The 23,136-nt window shown below is 43.1% G+C and overlaps 2 protein-coding genes across 6 annotated transcripts in view; both read right to left on the reverse strand.

The window, feature by feature from the left end:
* Nucleotides 1-5,938, reverse strand: part of COL23A1 (collagen type XXIII alpha 1 chain) — a 182,753-nt gene extending 176,815 nt beyond the window's left edge. Inside the window, exons 1-2 of the mRNA XM_085591321.1 lie at nt 5,697-5,938; nt 1,796-1,865 (exon numbers count right to left, since the gene is read on the reverse strand). Coding sequence (XP_085447447.1) covers nt 1,796-1,865; nt 5,697-5,918 — 292 coding nt within the window. The 5' untranslated portion in view covers nt 5,919-5,938. The remainder of the gene's footprint in view (nt 1-1,795; nt 1,866-5,696) is intronic.
* A 3,575-nt stretch (nt 5,939-9,513) lies between these two features.
* CLK4 (CDC like kinase 4) lies at nt 9,514-19,955 on the reverse strand. Of its 5 annotated transcripts, none has more exons than XM_021552119.4 (14): nt 19,843-19,955; nt 17,954-18,013; nt 17,181-17,338; nt 15,922-16,147; nt 14,665-14,755; nt 14,210-14,276; nt 12,873-12,989; nt 12,606-12,772; nt 12,406-12,500; nt 11,890-12,019; nt 11,499-11,581; nt 10,959-11,038; nt 9,958-10,045; nt 9,514-9,869 (listed from the first exon to the last, which is right to left on the reverse strand). In XM_021552119.4, exons 2-14 carry the CDS (start codon nt 18,005-18,007, stop codon nt 9,732-9,734), a joined length of 1,494 nt encoding a protein of 497 aa, XP_021407794.1. In that variant the 5' UTR covers nt 18,008-18,013; nt 19,843-19,955; the 3' UTR covers nt 9,514-9,731. The 5 variants fall into 5 exon arrangements, with proteins under 5 accessions (XP_021407794.1, XP_021407793.1, XP_021407792.1 ...); XM_021552118.4 differs by having other exon boundaries at nt 19,839-19,955; XM_021552117.4 differs by having other exon boundaries at nt 19,836-19,955.
* Nucleotides 19,956-23,136: the final 3,181 nt, after the last annotated feature.

Genomic DNA, 23,136 nt, shown 5'->3' on the forward strand with positions numbered 1-23,136 from the left:
CCCATGGGAAGTAGGAGTAGGGCTGGCAGCATCTCCCCATCCCCTCCACAAGGAAAATTTCCTTTCACCGGGGGCTGCTTTTTAAGTGCAGAGACAAATTGAAGCTTAGCTGTTGGTTTGCAGCCTGCTGTAGCTCAGCAGTGAGGCCCACAAGATCTCAGATGTTTCTAGACCAAGCAATTCAGAGCAGGAGGCAATTCAGCCTTCTTCAGGAGAAAGAGGAAAAGGATGAAACATAGCTGAAGACATCTTTGACTTGCTCAAAAGCAGCCAAAAGGCTTCAGGACAGTCCAGCAGCACATCCCCAGTCAGCTCCCTGCAGCGGTGGCCAGGAGCAGCCACCAATGGGACATTTCCTACCCACCAGGAGATCACTTCTCCTTCCCTCAGCTCCCTCAAATTACTTTGTTTGTTACTAATGACTGTAACGAGCATTTCAGCAGCACGTGGGAAAACCTTCCCCTTCCCCTCTTCCCCCATCTCCCAAACACAGCAACCAACAACCCAGTGACCCGGAACAGAATTGGGACTTTCCTGGACAAAAGAAGCCTCTTCAATCCCAATTGCTTTCCACAGAGCAAAGGAAAAACCTCTTGACCACTTAAGCACACCAGCAGTGCCCTGTTTGCCCAGACCAGAGAAAGACACAGCCACAGAGTCCCATGAGGTTGGTGGACTTGTTGGGTCTGTGCATCATAAGAGAGAAATCTGATTTGACCAACCTTGCAAAGAGCTGAAAATAAGCAGGATTTGTTTCTCAGCTGGTGGGTTTTGTTACCAGGCAGTGAGGCACACAGGGAGCCTTCCACTAGAAAAGCAGTGAGTACATTTAAGAGCATCATTAGTGAAATGTTTCTGAGATTAAACATAATCTCACAGGCTTTTTTTTTTTTTTTTTTTTTTGTTGTTGTTGTTGTTGTTGTTGTCCTGTGAGTATGGACTAACACTGTGTGTTTTGGTAGGGTTCATATCCAGGGTGGCAGGGAAAACTGACCCTGCCCTGTTGCCTACTCCACCATCCTCATGTAGCATTTACTGTTTGTTTATTTCCTTTAAAACTAGAATGGAACTCTGATGCTTGGAAGTCCTTGTAACGCACCTGTGAATTCTCCCGCATCAAAGCACTGCACAATCTTTCACCACTTTTGTGAAAAGAAAAAAGAAAATAAAGGCTCCAGGCACCCCAGCTCAAAGCTACTCGAACCCTTCAGTGTGACAGCAGAGCACTTCACAGAACATTTCTATAAATGAGGTTCCTTTACAAACTAATCTAAGCTGTTTATTGTTTCCAAGGAGCATGCACTTCCACAGCAGAACAGGAAGTTTTGACAGTTTTAGAAGTTCATTAAACTCTGGGAGGAAATTTAAACAATCGGTGACAGCTTTCCTACAGCAAAAGAAATCCTGCCCTCCGAAAAAGCAGAGAGGCTGCAGCTTTTAATTATCACACTTGCATGAAGCCCCAGTGATTTTGTTACTACTTCTAAATTGTTTTGGCCCAACACCCAGGGCTCACAACCCACTTGAGTTTTTCACTCTTTTATTCTTATAGCCAAATGTCGCTTTTGTCCAAACCTCAAACTCCTTGATCTGTAAACAGGCCAAAGCAATGCACTGGGAGACATTGGAGTGCTTCAGCTCGGGAAAGGAGACATTGGAGTGCTTCAGCTCGGGAAAAACCACTTCTAAAGACATTTTCCTAACTGGAAAGGAGCATGTAAAACAGGAGAGGAGGAGCTCGGTGGCCGGTGCAGCGGGTGGGTGGCCCCGGGCTGTGCTGGTACCTGGCACCTACCTGGGGGGCACACGCAGTCCTGGGGGGCCTCTCGCGCCGTCCGCAGCCTCGCGAGTCCTTCGCCCAGTTTCTGTGGAGAGGGAATGAGAACAGCCCTTTAGAGAGTACATTATACCTAAACAGGGACTGTGCACACGTGCCAACATCCAAACCACCCAGCTTCCTTCCAGGGAGGGGTAATGGTTCCATCCTCTTTGGTTCAACCTCCTTGGATAAAGTCCCATGCTACAGTGGCACAAAAATATTAAATGTTTCTGAGTAAGTGGCCACCTACAGCTATCAAGAGAGAAGGCAGACCCTCCTCCTGCACATCCCAAAGTCCCTTGAGCAAAGCTCCATTGGCAAGATTCATCCTAAGCTCCTTTACAAGTCCCATGTTCAAACTTGACCTGATTTGGTTGATTTGTACTTAAAATTCGTGCTCTGTGGAGTGTTAGAGGTTTCTTTAGCAGAGGGATGAAGTAAAGGACAGTCAAGACTGGAGTGCTCACCAACCTTCAGGCCTACCCAAAGCCCAGTATTTCCATCCCCAAAGTGAAAAACTCATCAATGGGATAACTAGAACACAAAAATCCCCAAAACTAGAGCAGAGTCTACGTGGTGCATTGCAGGCAGATGTGTGCACACTCTGGCTGCTCCCTAGGCCAAGGAGACTGTTGGTGCCTGCATTTAGCCCACTGCCAAGCCCAAGTTAATGAGCCTGATGACAGGTACATTACATTAGCTCAGCAAACTCCCTGCCTGGGACAGCCCAGCAAGGGTGGGAGCAGCTCATCTTCACCCACAATCTTCACTCTCTCAGTCCCCCAGGAATGCCCTGTCCTACCCAAAAGACAAACCAATAATCTGATAACTGGAGTCCCTACATTTCAAAGACAAATAATTCAAAGTGCTTATTCAGTTTAGGGTGTTAAGACTTGATATTGTACAACTGATGACCCAGTCCTTTTTCAAATATTTGAACACCGTGGACTATTCAGGAATTAGGCTACCTGTGAATTAGGTTGTTTTCTTTTTATTCTGAGGATTAAATAGTTTTATCTGTCATTGAAATCCTATGCTTCCTCTATCTGCTTGGATGTGACACTACGAGGTCCTGAAAATATCAAGATGGTTTCATAGCACCTGACAGAGAAGCTGTCCTAAGGGAAGTATAAATACTGGAACGATCCAGCTGCCTTCTGCAAAACATGCTTTCCTTGAGAAAGTTGCAATTTCCTTAAGAAAATGTGGCAAAAAAAAAAAAACATCTAAGGAGATTTTTCTGACAGCCACCTGCAGTCTAAATGTTACAGAGTTGCTCAAGTTCTATCTGTTTACTTTTAAAGTAATTTGGATGATGAAGATGCTCGAGGAAATGAAAACAAGCTCTCCCACATTTTTAGTTCAGTAGGCATCACTGGGAACAGCAGAGGAGATCTGAATCCTGGAGTGAGTCCTCTGTTCTCCCATTGAATTGTTCTTGTCATGAAACTGATTAATCTGGACACTGCGGACAATAAATCCTTTGTGAACAAAATGATCCGGCTCTGTTTACAACAACTGGATGTTTCTATAATCCTCCTGTTAATATTTTCCCTCCAGTGTGAAAGCTGCACACTTGGAGTTGGGGTTTTTGACACAGAGCAAGTGGAGATGCTGCCACGTCTGGACCGTGCTGTTGGCAATGTTCCAGAGGGCATCAAAGCAGGAGCCTGCAGCACGTCCCACTAATGGGACAAACCAAGGGAAGGGCAAGGTCCTGCCACAGTCAAATCAGCAATTTCTCCAGAGTTACACAGATGCCTGTCACAGGGCCAGGAACTAAATCCTTGTTGTCCAAATTGGCTTTCATTACCTTAACTACACACTTATCCTTCCTTTATTATTTCCTATCCTCTTTTATTTGCCAAACATTTAAACACCACTAAAAGGAACAGAGACAGTGTGTTTGATGTTGTATCTGCTGCTCTCTATACACAGCTCTGCCATAAATTATGCCAGCAAACCCCTCCACTGGTACATGGAGTAAAGCTTTTTGGGTCGTGGCAGAGAACAAAGGATGCTGGGTCATGCACAGGGAGCGTATGGAGCTTTGGTTTCACTTCTGAAATACTGTGGTAAACTTCAAAGGAGGACCAACACAGAATTTAACAAAAAAAAAATTTAACAAAAAAAACTGACCCCAGGCATCAGTTGATGTTCATGACGATGGAAATACTCTCTCACTCTCCAGAAACTCTCAAGCACAGAAAGGGCAGTAGTTGCTTGACAAGCGAGAGGTCTTATGTAACAGAGTTTGGGCAAGAAACACTTTCTGAAACTTTAGCATAAATTCAGAGGTTCATTTAAAATGACCATTAATAGATAGTGCAATTACTACTATGGATTCTTCGAATTTGTTGCTTGATTCAAAATTTGCTTTAGGATTGACAAAAGTTTGGTCAGACTAAATGTTTCAACAAGCTCACTCTTCCATTAGAAACCCAATTATGTGGTTTTTCTTTATTTTCCCCTGTACAAACTCCATCTGAGCATTCCCAGTACAAAACAAGCTTTCCGCACTTAACTAAATCTCAGCAAGCGGTTGCACATGATCTTAGGCAGTGCCACAGAAACCATTCCCATTGCTAAGCACATTTATTGGGGTAATTGGAACAGAACCACTGCCACAACGGGCAGGCTAATTCCTGCCTGCAGAACAGACATTAACTAGAGGCTGTGACTACGCCTCACAGGCACCCCCCTGGTCTGGTATTCAGGGCTTTCACAAAAATATTTTAACATTTCACTTTTATCAAGGCACATCAATGCAAAAATGTTTCCAGGCAAAAGGACGTGCTGTGGTGGTGCCAGCAATACCCTCACCCCAGCTCCAACAGCAACACACTGCATGAGGAATTGTCTCCCCATGCCCCCAGTGCTGCCTCCATCCCTGCTCACAGCCCCAGAGCTTTCCCAGAGCTCCACATACAAACACATTTTTGCATGATTTAGGCTTCGTGGCTGTCATGATTTTAATGCATGTTTTGCACCGCAGTCAGACCATTAATAAAATGCCAGTGTAAAACCTTCCCCAGATGTCAGAACTGATCACTCAGGGGTGCCCTTCAGCAGCCCCACAAGCCGTGTTGAATCTGACTGAACTTTATGAACTACTGTTTATACAAATCCAGCAAACTAACAGTGGGATCTTGAAGCATTTCCTATGAGTGATGGAGCCCTTCACATCCCCCTTGCCTGTAAAAAGCCCCAAACCTAAACACCAGAATCGGGAAAAAGATAACCCCGGGATAAAGTGCAACTTCTCCCAAGATTTGATTCAGTTAGGCACTGAGAAGGGCATCAGTGCGGATAACAGTTCTCCAAGTAGGCGGAATTGTTCAGCACAGAAATATTTATTGAATAATTTCAGAAAACCCCAGGACCGAAAGTGAAGTAACAAGTGGTGGGTCTCCTCTGCCTGCCATAAATCAGTTCTGCACTGCCAGACCACAATGCGCTGTGACAGAGAGTCCAGATAGCGGGAATCGTGTTCATAATTTCTAACAAAGAAACTGCGGTCCATTAAATCCCAAGACAAATAAAATACTCGGGTAACCTGTGTCAGTGAACAGAATAAGGGGTAAAGTCGCATGTCCTCTAACTTTCGACTGCCGGCCCTTCACCTGGGGCGTTTTCTCTTTTAATCAAGGTGGGATCTGCCACGCCTCGCCCTACGTCTGATTCACGGGAACGGCAGCAGAAAGGGGAAAGTTTGGTAGAAGGGAGTAAGTTTTCTCACAGAGGATGAGAAGCCGGTGACACATGGAGCGAGCCCCGCGGCGGAGCGGGGCCAGAGCGCCTTCCCCGATCCTGTCGCCGCTCCGGGGAGCGGCCGGTCCTGCGCGCCCGCGGGGCCGCGGAGCCGCCTCTCACTCACCTCGCGGAACAGCTGCTCCACGCGGGGCTGCAGCGCGTCCAGCAGCGGCCCGTGGCCGGCGGCGCCCCGCTCCTCCAGCGCGGCCAGCCGGCCCTGCAGCTCCGCCGTCTTGGCGCCCAGCAGCAGGCACACGGCCACGGCGGTGAGCGAGAGCAGCAGGCACAGCGCGGAGGTGGCGGTGCCCGCCGCGCCGGCGGCGCCGCTGCCGCTGCCCGCGCTCATCGCGCCGCGCTCCGCGCCGCTGCGCGGGGTCCCGCTCGGCTGCCGCCCGCCTCCCGCCGCCGGCGCATCCAGCGCCGCCCCGTGCGCGCCGCGGGCGTGGGGCCGGAGCTGCGGAGCGGCCGCTCTCCTGCGCTCGCCCCGCCAGCCCGGGTCTTAAACGGAGGAAGCGGGGAGTGGCGGCTCCCCCGCCGCCTCCCCCCGCGCTGGGGAAGGGGGGATGCTCCGAGCGCGGCCAGCCGCCCCCCATGGGGGATTACGCGGAGCAGATCCCACCCCCGCTGCCCGGCCCCCCGCGGGGACCGCTCCCCCCGGCCCCATCCCCGCCCGCGGACCCCGCGCCCCTCGGGGTCCCGGCCGTGCTGCACGGGCGGGGCGCTGCGAGAGCCGCTCCGGAGCGCAGGCTGCTGGCGGGACGGCCCCGCTCCGGTGCCCGCTCCGGGGCCGGTAGCGGCGCTGCCCGCGGCGGGGGCGGCGGGCGCGGGCCGGGCGCCCTCCAGCGGGCTCCCCCCGCCGGAGAGCGGGCGGCGGCAGCGCCCGGCCCCGGCTCCCCGGCAGCGTGCGACCTGCCAGAGGCGGCACCCGCCCGGGAGCTTTGTACCTTCTGCCTGCAGCCAGTCTGCACCGCGATCTGTTCTAGGTTAGAACCCTACCATGGACTGCAACTCGCTGTTATCTCAGTGGAGCGTTCCATCCACTTTCGGGAGCTTTTGAACAAGAGAAAACTGCTCACAGATAAGCACCGAGCATCCACAGATTCTATCGTGCTTTCTCCTTGTTGTTACACAGACCACCACAACTCTTAACTTACCTATAAAACATCCTCCTGCAATTTAATGCTTGTCCAGATTCTAAGCACATAGGGTACAAATTACAGTGTACCCTTTGCACCCTGGAAACAGACACCCGCCCTTTGAAGAGTAATTCTTAATTCTAGAATAGATTATTGAAGTGTAGGACAGGGTTAGGAAATGCTGCAATTTCAGTAACATTATCACTGCCAGATCTAATTAAGTGTGTCAATAACACACACACGCACAGGTTTCTTGTAGCTATTTCCAAAGCAGTTAAACCAGCTAAATCTACAGCACTTGCTGACAACCAGTTCCTGCTTTCTTACATATCCTGAAGATAAAAAAACTCCAGGTTTCTGTGAGACCCTCTTTCTTACCTCCTTTCCCCCTCTTGTTTGTATGAGCACACCAAGACTTTCCTTATAAGCTCCATGAGAGCAGTACAACACACACAGATACACAGTGCCATAATTTTGTGGGAGATGCTTTGGTGCAAAGCATCTTTTCCTGTGTGACCTGAGCCCTTCAGGCAGCCTGATATCCAGACACTGAAGGAACAGGCAGGACTGATCACTCCTGCAGCAGGTGAGTTCCTGCCCCAGAAATGCAAACTCCTTTCCCATGCAGTTTAGCCCAAGTTCAACCCTTTCCTCAGGTTCTGGAGCCCTAGCTCTCACACTCTGCACTTCAGTGATGAAGCCTGGGCTGCCCACTTAAAAGACAGCCTTATTCTGTCTTGTCCTCCATGTTCAGTAAAGTGTGACTGGTGCACTATGGAAATGCACACTGTTAGTCTGGTCTGCCTGACTGACCCAGTCACAGACTGTATTTTGAAGGCACAATTATTTAACCACTATAACTTGATCCAAACGTGCAAACATTACAAACTTCAAGTATGAAGATGACAATGGGGGGTGGAGGTGTGTGCATGTAAAAATCCATCCCTTACTAAAGACAGAAGCACCAAGGCCCCTGCAGCCCCAGATGCTGCCCAGAGCCTCACACAGCTTCCCTGGGGAGCCCAGGGCCCTTGGGCTCATGTGCCAGCAAACCAACACTGGTGTAGACGCTGCAAGGCCTGAAGAAGCACTTGGCACCTTGCTGCAGGTGCCACATTAATCCTGATAGTGCTTTTAAATTTACTGGAACAAGGAAAGTCAATTTAAAGATGGCTTATTAATAGGGCTAAGCTGTATCTCCTTTACCCAACACTACGAATTTCAGTACCTATATCAACAGCTAGAAGCACTCTGTAAGCAAGAGCACACCATCTTCCCCTAATTTTGATAGAACTGTTTTATGGTTACAGTTTTATTGTTATAGCAGCATATAAACTTTTCTCCCCCCATCTGCCTTTGATTTGCATTGCTTAGCTGATACACTCAGCCAAGTCCTTGCTTTGGCTCTGAAGCTGTGGGATGGAAAGTACTGTGGGGAGAAGGAATTTACTCTTGTCCTGCTCAGCCCTACTGAGCTGACCTGCATGGCACAGACTGTTACATTTTCTGTCATGCCAAGCAGAAACAATGTCACCAACACCAACACCCAAGGAACGGAGGTGGCTGTGATGAGCTGTAATCAAGCCCAGGAGGTGGCACTAGTAACAGAAGATAAGCTTTCAAAGCCTGGCCCAGCTCTATTCTATCCCCAGCTCAGAGATATGCACGTCTGGAGCCTCTTGCAAATGAAGCCTCCTCGACATCAGTTTAAAATCTTACTGTGTATTAGGGCTAACTCAGCAAACACAAAACCTGAAGTCATGCTCCTGTGGAGCCAAAACAATTTAGTTTCCTTCCTTTGAAGAAAGGCTTGAACAGTAAAGTCAAGATTAAAATAAATAGCCAAAACTTGCTTATTACAGTCAGAATGAACTTTTCCATGGAAGGCTCCCTTCCTACTGCTCAGCAAGCCACCCATAGAGAGCCAGATTGATTAAGGGAGTTGGAGTAAAAACCATCAAGTTATAGAGATGGAAACACCAAAAGTACCAAAGCACATTAATGGGTCTTGGAAAGTTGCACTATTTTCTTCTCAACCCAGTACCAGAGTTCAGGAACCACAATTGAGAACCTGGCCACACCTTCATCCTGTACAGTCTCAATGCCAGCATTTCTCAGGTCCCAGGGCCACCTCATTTACCAGTAAATACAAATAAAGCTCCACAGAAATACACCTTGAAGACTTCAGAATGATCTCACTACTGCAACAGCTTATCCCATCCGGGCAGAGCCAAAGCTGTGGCTCTGGTACTGCCAGGGTGTGGCCTTTGAAGGCCCTTCATTAAATATCCTTTTATTCCCCTTAACTCTCTAGCCTCTGTTCCAGCTGCTTAAGGCATCAAATATGCCACAAATCTGCATGCCGTATTTCCCTGCAGCAGTACAGTCTTTCCAAAAATTTACCACAGAAATGTTCACCTTGAATGACTTGAAGCAATATTGAAAATAGGAAATGTTATTTTACAGATCTTAACTAAAAAGATTAGCTATGAATATTTGAAACTGAAAGCATCAGACAAGTTTCCAAGAGTTAATTAGCTGGGTTGTGGAGCAATGCATGCTATGTCCCAGAAAATCTGTGAAAAAGGTGACTCACAAAAGCTACCTACTTAGGATATTGACTGTTTCCATGCATGTTTCAAAATGCCATCAGACTGTTACATAGAGCATTAACTAAGTGGGTCTTTCTTCAAGAATAGTAAAAGAAGTTTTAGGGAATGCTTCTAGAACTTCAGCGAGCCCAGACTCCTCACCTAAAGTCAGAGGGTCCACTAGCATTATCTGTAAAAGGAGAGTGGTGCAGGCTTTCAAAAATGAAAATTACTTTTATTTTTCACTTTGATACCCATAAGACTACAACTGCTCAACAAGGTAAACATAACAGTTATACAAAACATATGTAATTATTTACAGACTTAACTGTACAAAATAATTTAAAGCTTACAAAAGTTTCATGCAACCTCTGCTGACTGACTGACACAGTCTAGGAAATCTCCTTGAAGAAGTATAGAAGATCTTTGAATTTATTTATTTAGTGGATCAAAAAAAGGATGCTGCAAGGCTTCATCAAGAGTAATTCTTTTGGCTGGGTCGTATTCCAGCATTCTGCGAACAAGGTCAAACAGACTCTGATGATCTGTGTCTTGGCAATGCATGAATTCCTGAAAAAAAACCAAAAAAGCAGGAGGTATTTTAGAGACAGCTTTCACAACTGCAGTCTAGCAGAGCAATAAAAATGCTGTCTCCTACCTTCAGAGGCTTACAGCGTCTCCTGACGTAGCGGCCTGCAGAGCTGTGCTCATCCCAGTCCAACTGGTCATGGTGAAAATAATGTTTCCTGCAGAACAAGGGCAGTAACAGTAAGTTGGTGTCAGTGCACACAGCAAGCAGATGTTTTAAAACACCATTAAGTGTTCCTGCATGTATCTCTGCACTTGGGAGCTAACATTTCTTTTAGTGTGTATTTATTCACAAGGATCTGCTTCTTTTTTATTATTGCTGCCACAATAATTAGAAAACAGTAGCTTTTTTTTTTTTAAGTGTTACTTGAATCTATTGCAATTGCTGCTTTGCAAGCTTTTTCCTGTTTTTCAAAATGCACTATAATCAACTGGACAACAAGCAATACACATTGCCCAACCCAGAATTACTGGAATTCTACTCTAACATAAATTACAGAATTATCTACATGGCCTAGGAAGAGGACAGCTTACGTAAGAAAGAAAATGGACCATCAAATCCCAGGACTTCTAAATTTTGGACATAGAGGGGTCAGGGGAGAACCCTGTGCTGGCTGTTTCTCCTTGTCATGGAAGTGAGAAACTCCTGCTGCATGGAGTTATCTCTGAGGAGGAGAGAAAGATCACTGAAGCACATGTCTGAGGGATTTGGAGGGGCAGTAGAAGAGGATGACAGCTGTATTTAGCAAACAAGAACCCTTTCTTCCTTGTAATAATTATTGTGATGACAACATGTTCTTAATTCTGAGAGTTTAAAGAAAAAATTATGTCTAATACTGTTCTGGTGACCATACCAAACTTAGCTTTAAAGACTTAGAAATATTCATACTCAAGTTACAGTTCAAGAGGCTGATAATTCATACTAAAATCAGAAAAGAGGACTATTGTCAACTACTTAAGGTTGCCATGAATCTCTGATTTGCAGCAACTCATAGCTTACAATGGCAACTTTGCAATTTCTCTTGTAAGAGAAAATATCAGGGCAACTTACCACTTCTACAACGAACATACCTAGATTTCTTGATCATGTGAGTGGGTAGAGGCCCCAGTATTCTTTCCATCATTGCCAGGTGTTCTTTACTATCATGAGTCTGTGTGGAAAAAGCAATGAAAGCACTTACCACATTTTTCTCCTCTGAGCCGCTTGGAAACAACAATCAAACTGCAAACAAGTTTTTGCCAGAGCACTGGTTACAGTATCTTTAAACTCTGCCACTTTCAGTCATTAGAAACAGATTATGCAATGTAGATTATATAACACTTTCCACAGTGAGGATGACCCTTGAACAACAGTTCATAAACCAAGTATTGTACAAGTGTTTACTCTTAATTCCAGCCGTAACATGACAGTCTGCACTCAAAATGCCAGAAAAGATCATCTTAGATACTCTGAAGAAGATATCCAAGATGTAACATTTTCCTGGTTTTCCAATCTCATCTATATAACTCTTAAAAGTCCATGGGGTTCTGCCTTTTACATAATTCTGTGCATGTCATTAAAATATTAAAATCAGTAGTCTGTAAGAAACCCATTTAAGCTTACATACACACCTGAAACACTGTGAATCCCAGGTAATACTCAATCAGAATACAACCAATACTCCATACATCGCATGGCTGAGACCATCCCAATGCTGCAAAATAGGCAAAGTTTGTTTTACTTGAGTATATTCTCAAAATGTGCAACCCACAAAGCACATGCCTAGTTTCCACACATTTATTGATGCCCAACTTGCACCCCATGCCCTCCTCAAACCCTGCTGTTTGTTCCTGGTTTTAGAGTATTTATTTTACTGTTTACTCTCAATAATTTTACCCCCACCACCTGAGAGATGACTGAACAACTAGCTAGAGAACCATGAACAACTACTCCAGTTTATAAAGTAAAGACATCTAAATGAACTGCAATGAACTTTCAGAAGGTTTAAAAGTCTCTACTGACCTAAAATAACCTCAGGAGCTCTGTAATGTCTTGTAGACACTAATGTGCTATGATGCTCATCATCAAAAGTTGCACTTCCAAAATCAACAACTTTGATGTCTGTGTTTTTTAAAGTGCGCTCATCTCGTTTCTGCAAGAAACCAAAACAACTGTTAATACTTTTTAAAAGCATGCTTAGGCAAAAGGCATTATCACATCATCTTCAAAGTACCAGCCAGCATAAAATGAATAACAAAACACTTCCTTCAAATACCATAAAATGTGTAACAAAACACTTCCTCTAAATACTTTAATTGCTTTGCAGCTCAGTGCTCCAAGAAAGAAGAGCAGGTAACAAACTCATTTAATCTTAATACCCAAAAGAGCTGAGTAAAGACCATTTGCAGTAACAAGAGTTTTTTTCCTCTTTTGTTAACCTTAAGTAAACTTCAGTTACTTGTTATCTCTTTTTAAGAAAGATTCAATGAAGACAGAAGCAGTGCAACTCAAGTTGTGAGAAACAAAGAACAAGCTTACCATTTTGGCATTGTACTTCACTATGTAATCAGACTCCACAAACAAGATATTTTCAGGCTTTAAATCTGTATGAGTTAGTTTGTTATGGTGTAGAACTACAAGGAAAAAGAGAAGAGTATTCCATAATTTACACATTAAATTCCTAAAGGAGAAACCAAAACACACCCATATATTTGAAAGGAGTATTGAAATTTACTTACAGTTTATAGACTGGCAAATTTGATAGGCCATGTTTCTAATGTCATTAATATGAAATGGCAGAAAGCTGTTTTCCTTAATAAAGTCATAAGTACTGAGCCCCAGTAGCTCAAAAACAATACAGACATGGCCATGGTGATCAAACCACTCCAGCATCTGGACACAGCGGCTGAAAAGAGAAACAAAAAAAAAGAAAACAAATGAAGACCTATTGACTAAATCACATTCCTCAAATCCTTGGTATGGTGACTACTCAATTTCATACTTACAAATTGCTGCTTGGATCCATGTTGTTCAAGTGTTCCAGCACCTGTATTTCTGAACGGGCGGCCTCTCGGTATCGACCAACATTTTTCACTATTTTAACTGCTACATGCATTCCTCTCCTTGAAAAGAAAGCAAAGCAAACGGAATCAATTATTGTTAAATACCCACAACCCCAAAGCAGCTTGATTTTAATAAAAGAAACACAGGAAGATTAAAGGTCATGGAGAATTATGGAGTTGGATTAGGGGAATTTGATTTAAGCATGCTGCACTCAACTAGAACAGTTTTTATAAAAAAAGTAATCCTGATCTTTTTCAAATACTTGTAGCATATGATTTATAAATGACTTCAGTATTATTATCTCATCTAAAGTAGAATAAACATTGGGAACCTGCCAGCAGAATGATTAAAAAATTAACTAAATTCTCATTTGAACAAAAATACTACAAAAATTTGATGGGTTTTTTCCCCTGCAACTTGTACTGGCTCTTTTCCAGTGCTCTTATGGAATCTTATGCAGGAGAATTGAGTAATTTCTGAAGTTTGGATTATGAGCAGTTTATACCAGTGAAAACTGCCCTGCACTGAATGCCTGCATGCATTCAGACTGTAAGGCTGTTAACTTAAATGGAACACAGACACAGCTCCTTCTGTCCCATCTGCTCTTCGACAATTTTTGTCTCTGTAGAGCTCTTTCAATTCTAACAACTTCAGAACACTCTCTGCCTTCCAATATGACCTCAAACTCCAGAACAGACTTCACTTGAAATGACAGAAGGAACAAACCAAAGGTAGACGAAAAAGTACTAAAACCATGTCATACAATTGCTGATATAAAACACAGTTAAAATATGCTGAGTTCTAATAACTGTTAGAACGTACAGAATTAATGGAAATAGAGTTAAGTTTCTTCTCCTTCACCAGATACGGCCCCCCACATGGAAGCAGTAATTCCATTAAAGAAGTACTGGGTACTAGGTTACTGTTGATTCAAAAAAACTTTCAAAGATAATTTTGATTATGAAAACTGAGCATAGCAATTTATAGCTCAACCAATTCCAAGCAACTGCTTCCACTGAGAACCAAAACTACTTTCTCATTATACTCTACCACTTTTAAAAGTCTCCCAAACTAGTTCTGCACTCTTCAGCTGCTCTCACATTCTCCAGTTACAGCAGCAATACTTAATAGAAACAGAAAAATTAAATAAAACAGAGTTCTCAATCATTAAAAAGGGTATTTGGGCTACAACTTTCTCTTAAAGTGTCCTTGAGCTTTAATTTCTGATCTAAGTATCTTTTATCATGAGATCCACTCATAAAGATAACCCAACACTTACATATCATGATCTATGCACTCCACTACTTTTCCAAAAGCTCCTTCTCCTAAAGTCGCAACAATTTCATCTAAAAAGAACAAAGATAAGTTAGAATTATACAACTACTTAAAGGAGAATGAACATATTAATGTAGATTTTAAAATGTGCCATTACAAAAGCATAATTACTTTAAATTTCAGCATCAGAATGCATTATTTTATTGGACAGGAGTCATGAAAACAGTTACCCAAAAAACTATCTCTTGTTCTAATCTCAAGTTCATTTACTAATTGGAACTTTTTGAACACAGTATTTAAATTCTACAGAAAAGAAGATATGCAAAAAAACAAAAAAGCACAAAAAAAAACAGAACAAAAAGAGCAATGAGATTTCTTTAGCCCCCCTCCTCTGACATACTATTCTAAACAGATTTTTTTCTGAAAAGTTTTTTAAAAGTGTTGAAAAATGTTCTATACATCTTGCTCTTAGAACGTCTCCACTTTCACAGATCAGGTGACCCTCCTCATCATCCTCTACACTCCTGGATCTTTTCCTTCGGTGACTCTTCTGGAAACGGCACCAAGATCGTCCAGCCAATCAATATATCAGAGTGAATTCAGGGCAGAATACGCAATTCATTCAGCGGGGAGATATTCAGGCATTCAGTTACACACCAGGCCACGAACAGTTGGCAGGAGCAATTTCAAATTCAGTCCCCAGAAATTCACAGGGCACAGTTTATGTTACAGAAGAAAAACATGGCAAGGAACAGATTTTCAGATAAATACTTAAAGTGATACAAGCAACAGAAAAAAAAAACAACACAATTTTGTCTCTCAAACAGTGGCCTAATTGAAGACAGATTAAGACTGCAACACTGCTATTTCTAATTATTTGCTAGCAAATAGCAAAAACCAGAATTTATGTACATACCTAAGCTCTCAGTCAGGTGAAATGTTTCTATTCTTAAAACATCCACTCATGTAAACAATTTTACTTCCCCATGTTTAGAGAGGGGAGAAAAATTATTCTGAAGTCCTTAATTTCTATTATATGATCTAATACACCTTGCTGTTCTACTGCAGAAAAGTGGTATAAAACACCTGGAACTGTAGATGCATCAGTGGGCATCATGACAATCATGAGAAATTCAGAGAGCACACCTTCAAAGAAGGCAAGCAGCAAACTTATCCCATCTCACAAGACATTAAGTGCCATTAGCTGGGCACAGGCCTTATCAACGCTTTCTGGAATTGGGTGTAAAATTGTTTCACACCCAGACATGCACATTCATACTTTCAATTTATGTTAAAAAGGCATGTCATCACAATTACTTTTAGCAATAGGGTGGATAGTATCTCACAGTCTACCTGAAAAAAAAACAGACTTCACTATGCTGCAAAGCTAACTGACAACTGTACTTTAAAAGAGGACAGCTGACTGCCTTCAATTTCAAGATAACATTTTTCAGATCAATCCCAGTGATTTGGACTACCAACCACCTACATTCCCAGTGTACAACTAGCACTGATGATCCCACCCCCCACCCAACAATGATTCAAGAATCTCAACTAACAACATATTCACATGCTCCACACTCAAATAAATACAAATCCTTTTTTAATAATGTATTTCTTAAAGTACCGTGGATCAGGAATTGCAGCTCTAGCACTCATTTAAGAAGTCTATTTTACCACTAATTCATTAATAATAAAGTTAAAAATTACTCATACCGAATGCGATTGGTGACTGGAGCAATGATGTCTCTTATGCTTCCTTTTATGACTACTTTTCCTGCTCCGACCAGAGGATTTGCTATAGTGATGATGGTGACTCTTTTCATAGTCTCTGTGATAATGCCTGTGGTCATACACTTCACAGAAGTCATTTCTGTACTCCTCAACATATCTCCGGTCATGATGGTCTCTTTCATTTATGGCTCTATCGTCCAAATAATGACTGAAAATATATTTTAAGTGAATGTTCTCCACTTCAAAAACTTGAGGTTCCAACAAGATAAGTGACCTGAGCTGAGTTACACAGTATCTGTCTTTACAGAACAAATGTTTTTTAATTGACTCCCTCCCCAGAAACAGTGGAGCTTTTGATTTTTATTAGGAATTTAACAACATTGTCAGTCTCAAATACATGGCAGCCATCCACATGAACAATGTATGATCTGACCACAGTTTGCATAGTAAGAAACTCAGACTTAAAAAGGAGAAATACTTTCTAAAATATACTGAGCAACTTCATTACAAACTTAAGTCACATGACAAACCATCTTCAATACAGAGATCATCCCTACTATGCTTTCAAAGCTCCAGGCATTAAATAATACCTAGACACTGAGAGAAGCAGCATCGTTCTAAGTGCTCTGCAACCAACATTAAAACCTCAGAGTATCTGGAACAAGGATCATTTGCACAGAAAACAGACCATTAAAAAAGCTGCTGAGGCACAGAGTTCCCTGACTGCTGCACGCCTACTCCTTCCAGCATTTTAATAAGCATGGGCATGAGCTTTTAAAAGAATTCCATTGGATCTTTTCAAGGGGGAAAAAAACCCAAGACAAAACAGAAAAATACATCTTTCCAGTGAAAGCAGTGTGGGAGAAAACACAAATCGCTTCCAAATTAGTAAGAGAAATTCATACTTACCACTGTATTAAACGATTAAACAAACCTTCTCCTCCTTTTGTTCACATTAAATTAAATGGCATCCTTTTCACTTGAAATTTCATATTGATTGTATGCAATAACAATATTTAACTGACACCACAGACAAACTAGTAACATTTACTTGCTTTTATTCAACAATTTCTATTTATTGCTTCAGGTGCTGTGTTAACAACTACCTATCAGGCCTGTCTTAAGCGAGCCAAACCATAAGAAGCTGACAACTCTGGGCACTCAAGAACTCCTACCCTGAAAACACATTTACTTTAAACATGGTAAGAAACATTTACACTACTCAGTTCAGAGTCTTATACCTTTCTGAAATGCGACTGGGTTTATAGTGCTTGCTCTCCTGGCCACTGCTGTGGGACCTCTTTCTGCGCTTGCGGCTGCTACTGTGCTTCCTCTGATCCCAGCTCCTCCTGTCGTCCCACTCAGGACAATGAGATTGCTTTGAATGCCTCATCTCCCACTGGAAAATACAATAATAATAACAACAACTTAAGAAAATCAACAAACACACATGTAGGTGCAAGTCAACAATAGTACTTTGATCAAGTATGACAGAACTAAAGAGACCAATTTTTCCTCAGCTCCCTCCCCCCATTATTTTGGCTTGGTGAGCAGACACAGCTCTCTCATCCCAACACCAATGCTATTATGAAACACAAATCAAGATTAAATAGGCCAACTCATCTTCATTTAATAGCTCCAAACATGTCATTAAAGACTGTTTTAAATAACCTCTCAAGTGACTAAGCACAATAGTATCCTTAAAGAGCTTCCTATTGGAAGAAACCTTCCTTTCCAAACATCCTCTGACAAGAAAACCTGGATTTAAGTCTTCCTACCGTATTACAAAGTTACTACATGAAAATCAAGAATACACAATCAGTCTAAAAACTTCTCTCACTCAACTATTTACAGAACACCAAGAAACAGTCGCTTTTAGCAACAACCACTGTGAATCTGATGGATTAACACAACTTTGGTGCAACTAGAGCCAAGTCACAACTTTTACACCCTATTAGCATGCAGGACTGTGGGTGTCCTACAGTTCAGTTGATTCAACAAAGACAAAACCCACCAGCTTCTCTTGCTGGATGTTAGGTGCAGGAATTCTTTGTTCAAACAGGTACATGCACAACTGGAAAAAAAAAAAGGCAAAGTAAAACACAGCAGTAAAATTAAAGAATGTAACAAAACCAACTGTTGTTTACTCATCTGCAGCAGGAGTTTTTTGAAAATAAGAATAATCTTCTATATCTATTCCAGTATATTCCAAAGAATGAATTTATACAAGATAATAAAAAGTTTCTGCAGTAAGCAGTGACAGTGAGTACAGTAGTTTAGAGACAATGACAGCAATAGAGTAGAAAAATCATGACTGTAAATCATGTGTAAATTGTGCAAATCCGTGTAAATTTACAGAGAACAATGCCTCTATACAAAGAGAAGGCATTAAGTTGGAAACTCCTAGAACATACAAATGACAGGCCTACTCTGAAAAAAGGGTTTTTTTATTCTTTCAGAAGATCCATGAGAGGCTATTAAAAAAAAAAAAAAAAAAAACAGACATCCAGACATCTGCAACAATATTTTTAAAACCAAAAACATTAACAAACTGTGCAAAACAAGTGCCTGGTACACATTTTGGGTGAGGCACGATTCACAAAAATCTTACTCATGAGATCCCAATAAAAACAAAAGGTATCAGCATAGCGAACGACAACAAAACCACCTGAAAAATTAAAACCGACTCGGTGTTTCATTCATGTGCTTTAATTTCCTCTCTTCTTACAGATCTCCAAAGCCGTTTCCCTCTATTTTCCCCTTACGTAACTCAGGTTCTGAAGCACACTCAAGTTTCAGTTACTCTTGAGGTGCAGAGATCCACACACACTCTCAGTTACAGGTGAACTGGAAATTCTAGTTATGGTTGTTTGGAATTTTTTTCCATTCTCTACTTGGCAGAAGGCTCTGTAATGAACAACTAGCTAAATAAAATCACCATTAAATTATCCTGCAGAGCAGGGCTTGGGGACAAGAAGGATGGTTATTTGACAAAGGAAACGGGAGAAAATGCTTTGTTGAAGATTAACTGCTGCTTAACTACAATCAAATGCACATAGCATTAGTGAAATTAAGATAAAAATTACAAATCCCGTCCCTAAAGGAGCCAAGTAAATTTAAATGAGGAGGAAATGGCCAGAATCGGTCTGAGTCTATTTCACGCTAGAAGCCGCCTTAAAATTTTTTAACTACGGTGCTCTATTTGATTTTATGCGCCGAAAAACTTCACTTATGTAATACTGACAGCTGCCACAAACATATGCATTCCTGGAGCATGTGGAACTAATCCATATCACAGGCAGCTTTCACTCCCACATTTGCCATAAGGTTCCTCAGGCAGGAGCCATTCCCCCTTGAACAGCTCCAAACACACGAGGGCCACGAAAGCCGCGCCGTAAGCTGCCTACACAGCAATTCCTAAATGCCTCTCCTCAAAACCTTGGCAGGCGGAGGAGGTCAAAGGCTTATTTCCTTCGGTTTGGCCAAAGTCCGATGCTGCAGTGCGTGGAGGGGACAGCCGCCCGCCCAAGGCAGGCCCCGAGCCCGCTCCACGCCGCGTTCCCCGGAGGTCTCGGGGCCGCGGGGGACGAAGGGCCGGTCCCTGCTGGCTCCTGGGCGGGCGCCAGGCACGGCGAGCCCGGCTCCGCCCGCCCCAGCCCTCCGCATAGATCCTGACAGAGCTCCCGTGCCGAGAATCCTCCTCCCCGCTCAACACCTCCCGCAGCAGCGCTGGATGCGCCCCGCGCCGCGGAGACAACGCGAGCAGCTCTCCCACCCCGCCCCCCACCCCACCCTGCCTCCCCTCCGCTTCCCCGCTGCGTCATCCTTCCCTGGAAACAGCAAGGAGAGAGGAAAAAAGCGAAGGTGGAAAGAGAATGAAGAAGGGCCGCCCTCACCACTTACTACTGGAACAGCAAGGAGCGAGCTCCGTGTCCGCCCTGCGCGCACAGACAAAATGGCGGCGGGGCGCGCGGAGAAGCGGCTTCCTCCTTCTCCCTCGTTCTCGCGGCGTCTGTGCGCTGTGACGTCAGACGCACGGCGTAAACGCCGGCAGGGCGGGCGCGCCTGGGAGAGGCCCCGCCCCTGAGGCGGCGCCGTCGCCGTGGCCGCAGCTCTGAGGGAGCGGGCGGGGTTCGTGACGTCCTGTGCCACCCGCCCCACTCCACTCCACGTCGCTCCATATCCCGTGCTGGGCATCGACTTCACCCAAATCTTCATGGCTTTGTAAGCCAGCCTCAAGGAGGGGTTCAAGCATGGAGGGTTCAATCTGGAGTTCAGAGGCAACTCCAGATCTGTGGGCTTGCTCTCCTCTGTTGCCTCATCAAACACGTGTAGTAGTGCACAAATCACCAATTTGTCCCAACCACCAGTTAATTCCTTCTAATGAACTGGCCAAACACAGCATTTAAGAAGTTTGGTGATCCTGCAGTTAGGCCTGGCTTTAGACTCACGGTTCTCTGTGCAAGCCATTCCTGTGTAAAAAACAGTAAAAACCCAATAAAATATTTTATCTGCTGGAGCCTGCAATTCAGAACTGCAGCCTGTGCAATTGCAGGGATGGCCGGGCAGCTCCTCACCCTCCGGAGCACTTTGGGAAGCAAACCCAGCTCAGCCATGGTCGAGGTCAAGCCCAACAGCCCAGGCCTGACTTAACTGCGGGGCTGGTGCTGGACTGAGCGGGGATCACAACTCCTCCTGCCCTCCTCCAGACAGAACTTAATAAACACAAAGAGATTGCTACCAAGTAAAGACAAGCAAACCCCAAAATAGGGAAAAGTTGAACTGAAATGCAAGCTTCAGATTTAGTTTTGCCTGGGGAAAATCACAATCTCTGAAGGTTAATGGGTAAATTGAAAAATTTCTGAACTTAGTGACTCTTTCCTAGAATAATTTTAATACAGCAAGGTTTTGCAGCTGAAGCAAAATCCAGAATAGCTAAGGTATAACATACTTATAATTTAATGAGTGCTGCTGTGTTTTTAATGTCAATCCCCAATAACAATAGTAAATTGTTCTAAATATACCTTTGCATTTGTAGTTTTAAAATTTTCTATTAAAATTAATTTCCAACTAGAGTAAGAACCATTTAAAACTGGTTTGCACTAGAGTGGAAATCCTGTTCCTTCTCTTAGGTCTTCTTGTGGTTATTGTTGTTGTTATTGTTTGTTTGTGGGGTCTTTTTGTGTGTGTGTGGTTTTTTTTTTTTTAAGAAAAGAAACTAAGATACAGATCATTTACACCTGTTTGTTGCCCCCTGTATTTTTGAAAAATTTCTAACACCATAATTTATGTTGTATATCAGATCTGTTAATGCCAAATATGGTTTTGGTCCCATTGCTTTACTGTTTCTCATTTAGCACCTAAATGATTGGCTGTTACTTATAAAAAACTACTAATATCTGCCAAGCATTAAGAGTTTTCCCAACATCCACTGATACTGTCTGAGGAATTCTCTCAGACTGCAAGCAGCAGAAAAAAGATAGAAGCATAAAATTAAATTTACAGAGAGTGAATGTGCACCTGTGAAGAGGCAGAAAATACCCATATGCCTGATATTAGCCAACTGTACCACATAATTACAATTTTTCTCTGATTTCTTAATTCAAGAGGTGTGTCTAGGAAGACCATCTGGAGTTTATGGAAAGTTTCTTGCTGGAAGGCTGATGGCAAACCAGTGGCTGGTATTCCTGGCAGGGCAGAGAAGATGGGATGTGATAGGATCACGCTGTCTGCCTCTCTTGCCTTGCTGCCTCTTCTAAGTTTTTACTGGGTTGTACCTTTGCTAATTTTCTCTCCCCTTATAAATAGATGACAGTGGCAGGGACAATTTTGGGAAATCACATTTAATGGGAAAAAAGGAAATTAATGCAGAAGAGACTCTCAGAACTGACTACCTTTGGAAGCAAGAAAAATTTAGTTCTAGGATATTTTAGTTCTCTCCTGTTAGACTAAGGATCTGCAGCCTGAATAGAAAAGGTAGAAATAACTTTTGTGCATTGTGAAAACAGAATGAATAGGAGCTGTAAAAATTTACTGTTTTTGGTCAGAGGCTTTCAGCTGACAGCTGAAAGAGGAATAAACCTATCAGAAGTTAATAATTGGACCTTTTTGAACAAGAAATGTTGAACCACCATTATATCAAACATACATAAAGAAATTTCCCTCTGAAGTAAAAGCCTTACAATGGATTTTATAGAACGTAGCCTTTCTAGACAGATTGCAAAGCAGTGTCAGCTCCTGTTCTGTGTGCTGAACAAAACACTTTCAAAACCACCTCTGCAGACATTCAAAAGAAAGCAGAATTGGAAGAAGTTAATTTTCCTTCCTGTTCAGGAGGTGGCAGTGGAGACACAGCAGTAGAGGAATGTCAGCTGGAATTTAGGTGGTGTCTCAGAGAAGGATCAAGTCAGCAGAAATTTGCTGCCCATGACCAGGCTATGTAGCACAAAGTGACAGTCCCTCTAGAAATGGCCATTTTAAAGTCAGGAATGAGGTAAAGAACAGTGAAGAGTCAAATTAGAGAAATTCAGTCTTTACAAAACTCGGGAAATTCATTTGAGTGCAGTTACAGCCACTTCCGCTGTCAGCCCTTATGGTATTTACTTTTGTTTACGTGAGAGATATCCTTCTTTAATTAGACTTGCAATGCCAAATGTATGCACAGCTTGTGGAGTGAGCAACACACAATGCAACTATGTTTTGGATTGCTCTGTACAACAGAGTACGTTACAATTCAGTGTTACTGTGCTGCTGGGACACATTGTGAGTGTATGAAAAGCTATATTAAAACCATTTGCTTCAAAATGCAATTTTGTAAGGTTCCCCTTTCAAATGTCTTGCCACAGGAGGTGATCCATCCTCAGAGCAGCTCTTCAGGAGATATAGATCTTATCGAGTTTTCTTATTGTTTGGAAACAAAATTTAGTGCCAGGGTTGTCTGCCTTGCCCAAAGCCTCAGAAAAATTCAGAGGCAGAGCCAAAAATTCATGACTTTCAGTACTTCCAGTGCTGTGCTTGCTTTCTTTTAATTACAGATGTATTGGTTTTGTTTTTCCTCCCTCTGGTGTCAGAGGGTGGCTGATTAGCACTTGTGCTTTGCCTTTAGTTTTGTATGGATTTCTACAGCTCCATGGATTGATTTTTATACTGACAGAGAGATTTTCTCAGGTTCCCCCGACTGTGTGGGAACAGCTGTAT

This window comes from Lonchura striata, chromosome 13 (assembly GCF_050655825.1).
Source record: "Lonchura striata isolate lonStrDom1 chromosome 13, ASM5065582v1, whole genome shotgun sequence".
Taxonomy (NCBI): Eukaryota; Metazoa; Chordata; class Aves; order Passeriformes; family Estrildidae; genus Lonchura; species Lonchura striata.

Excerpts from the sequence above, each read along its gene's own strand:
- CLK4 (XM_021552119.4), bottom strand. The coding sequence starts at position 18,007 with ATGTACCTGTTTGAACAAAGAATTCCTGCACCTAACATCCAGCAAGAG. Across the intron at positions 12,773-12,872 it reads ATGGATCCAAGCAGCAATTT|CCGCTGTGTCCAGATGCTGG; the intron begins GTAAGTATGAAA and ends TTCTCTTTTCAG. Across the intron at positions 10,046-10,958 it reads CACATGATCAAGAAATCTAG|GAAACATTATTTTCACCATG; the intron begins GTATGTTCGTTG and ends CTTGTTCTGCAG.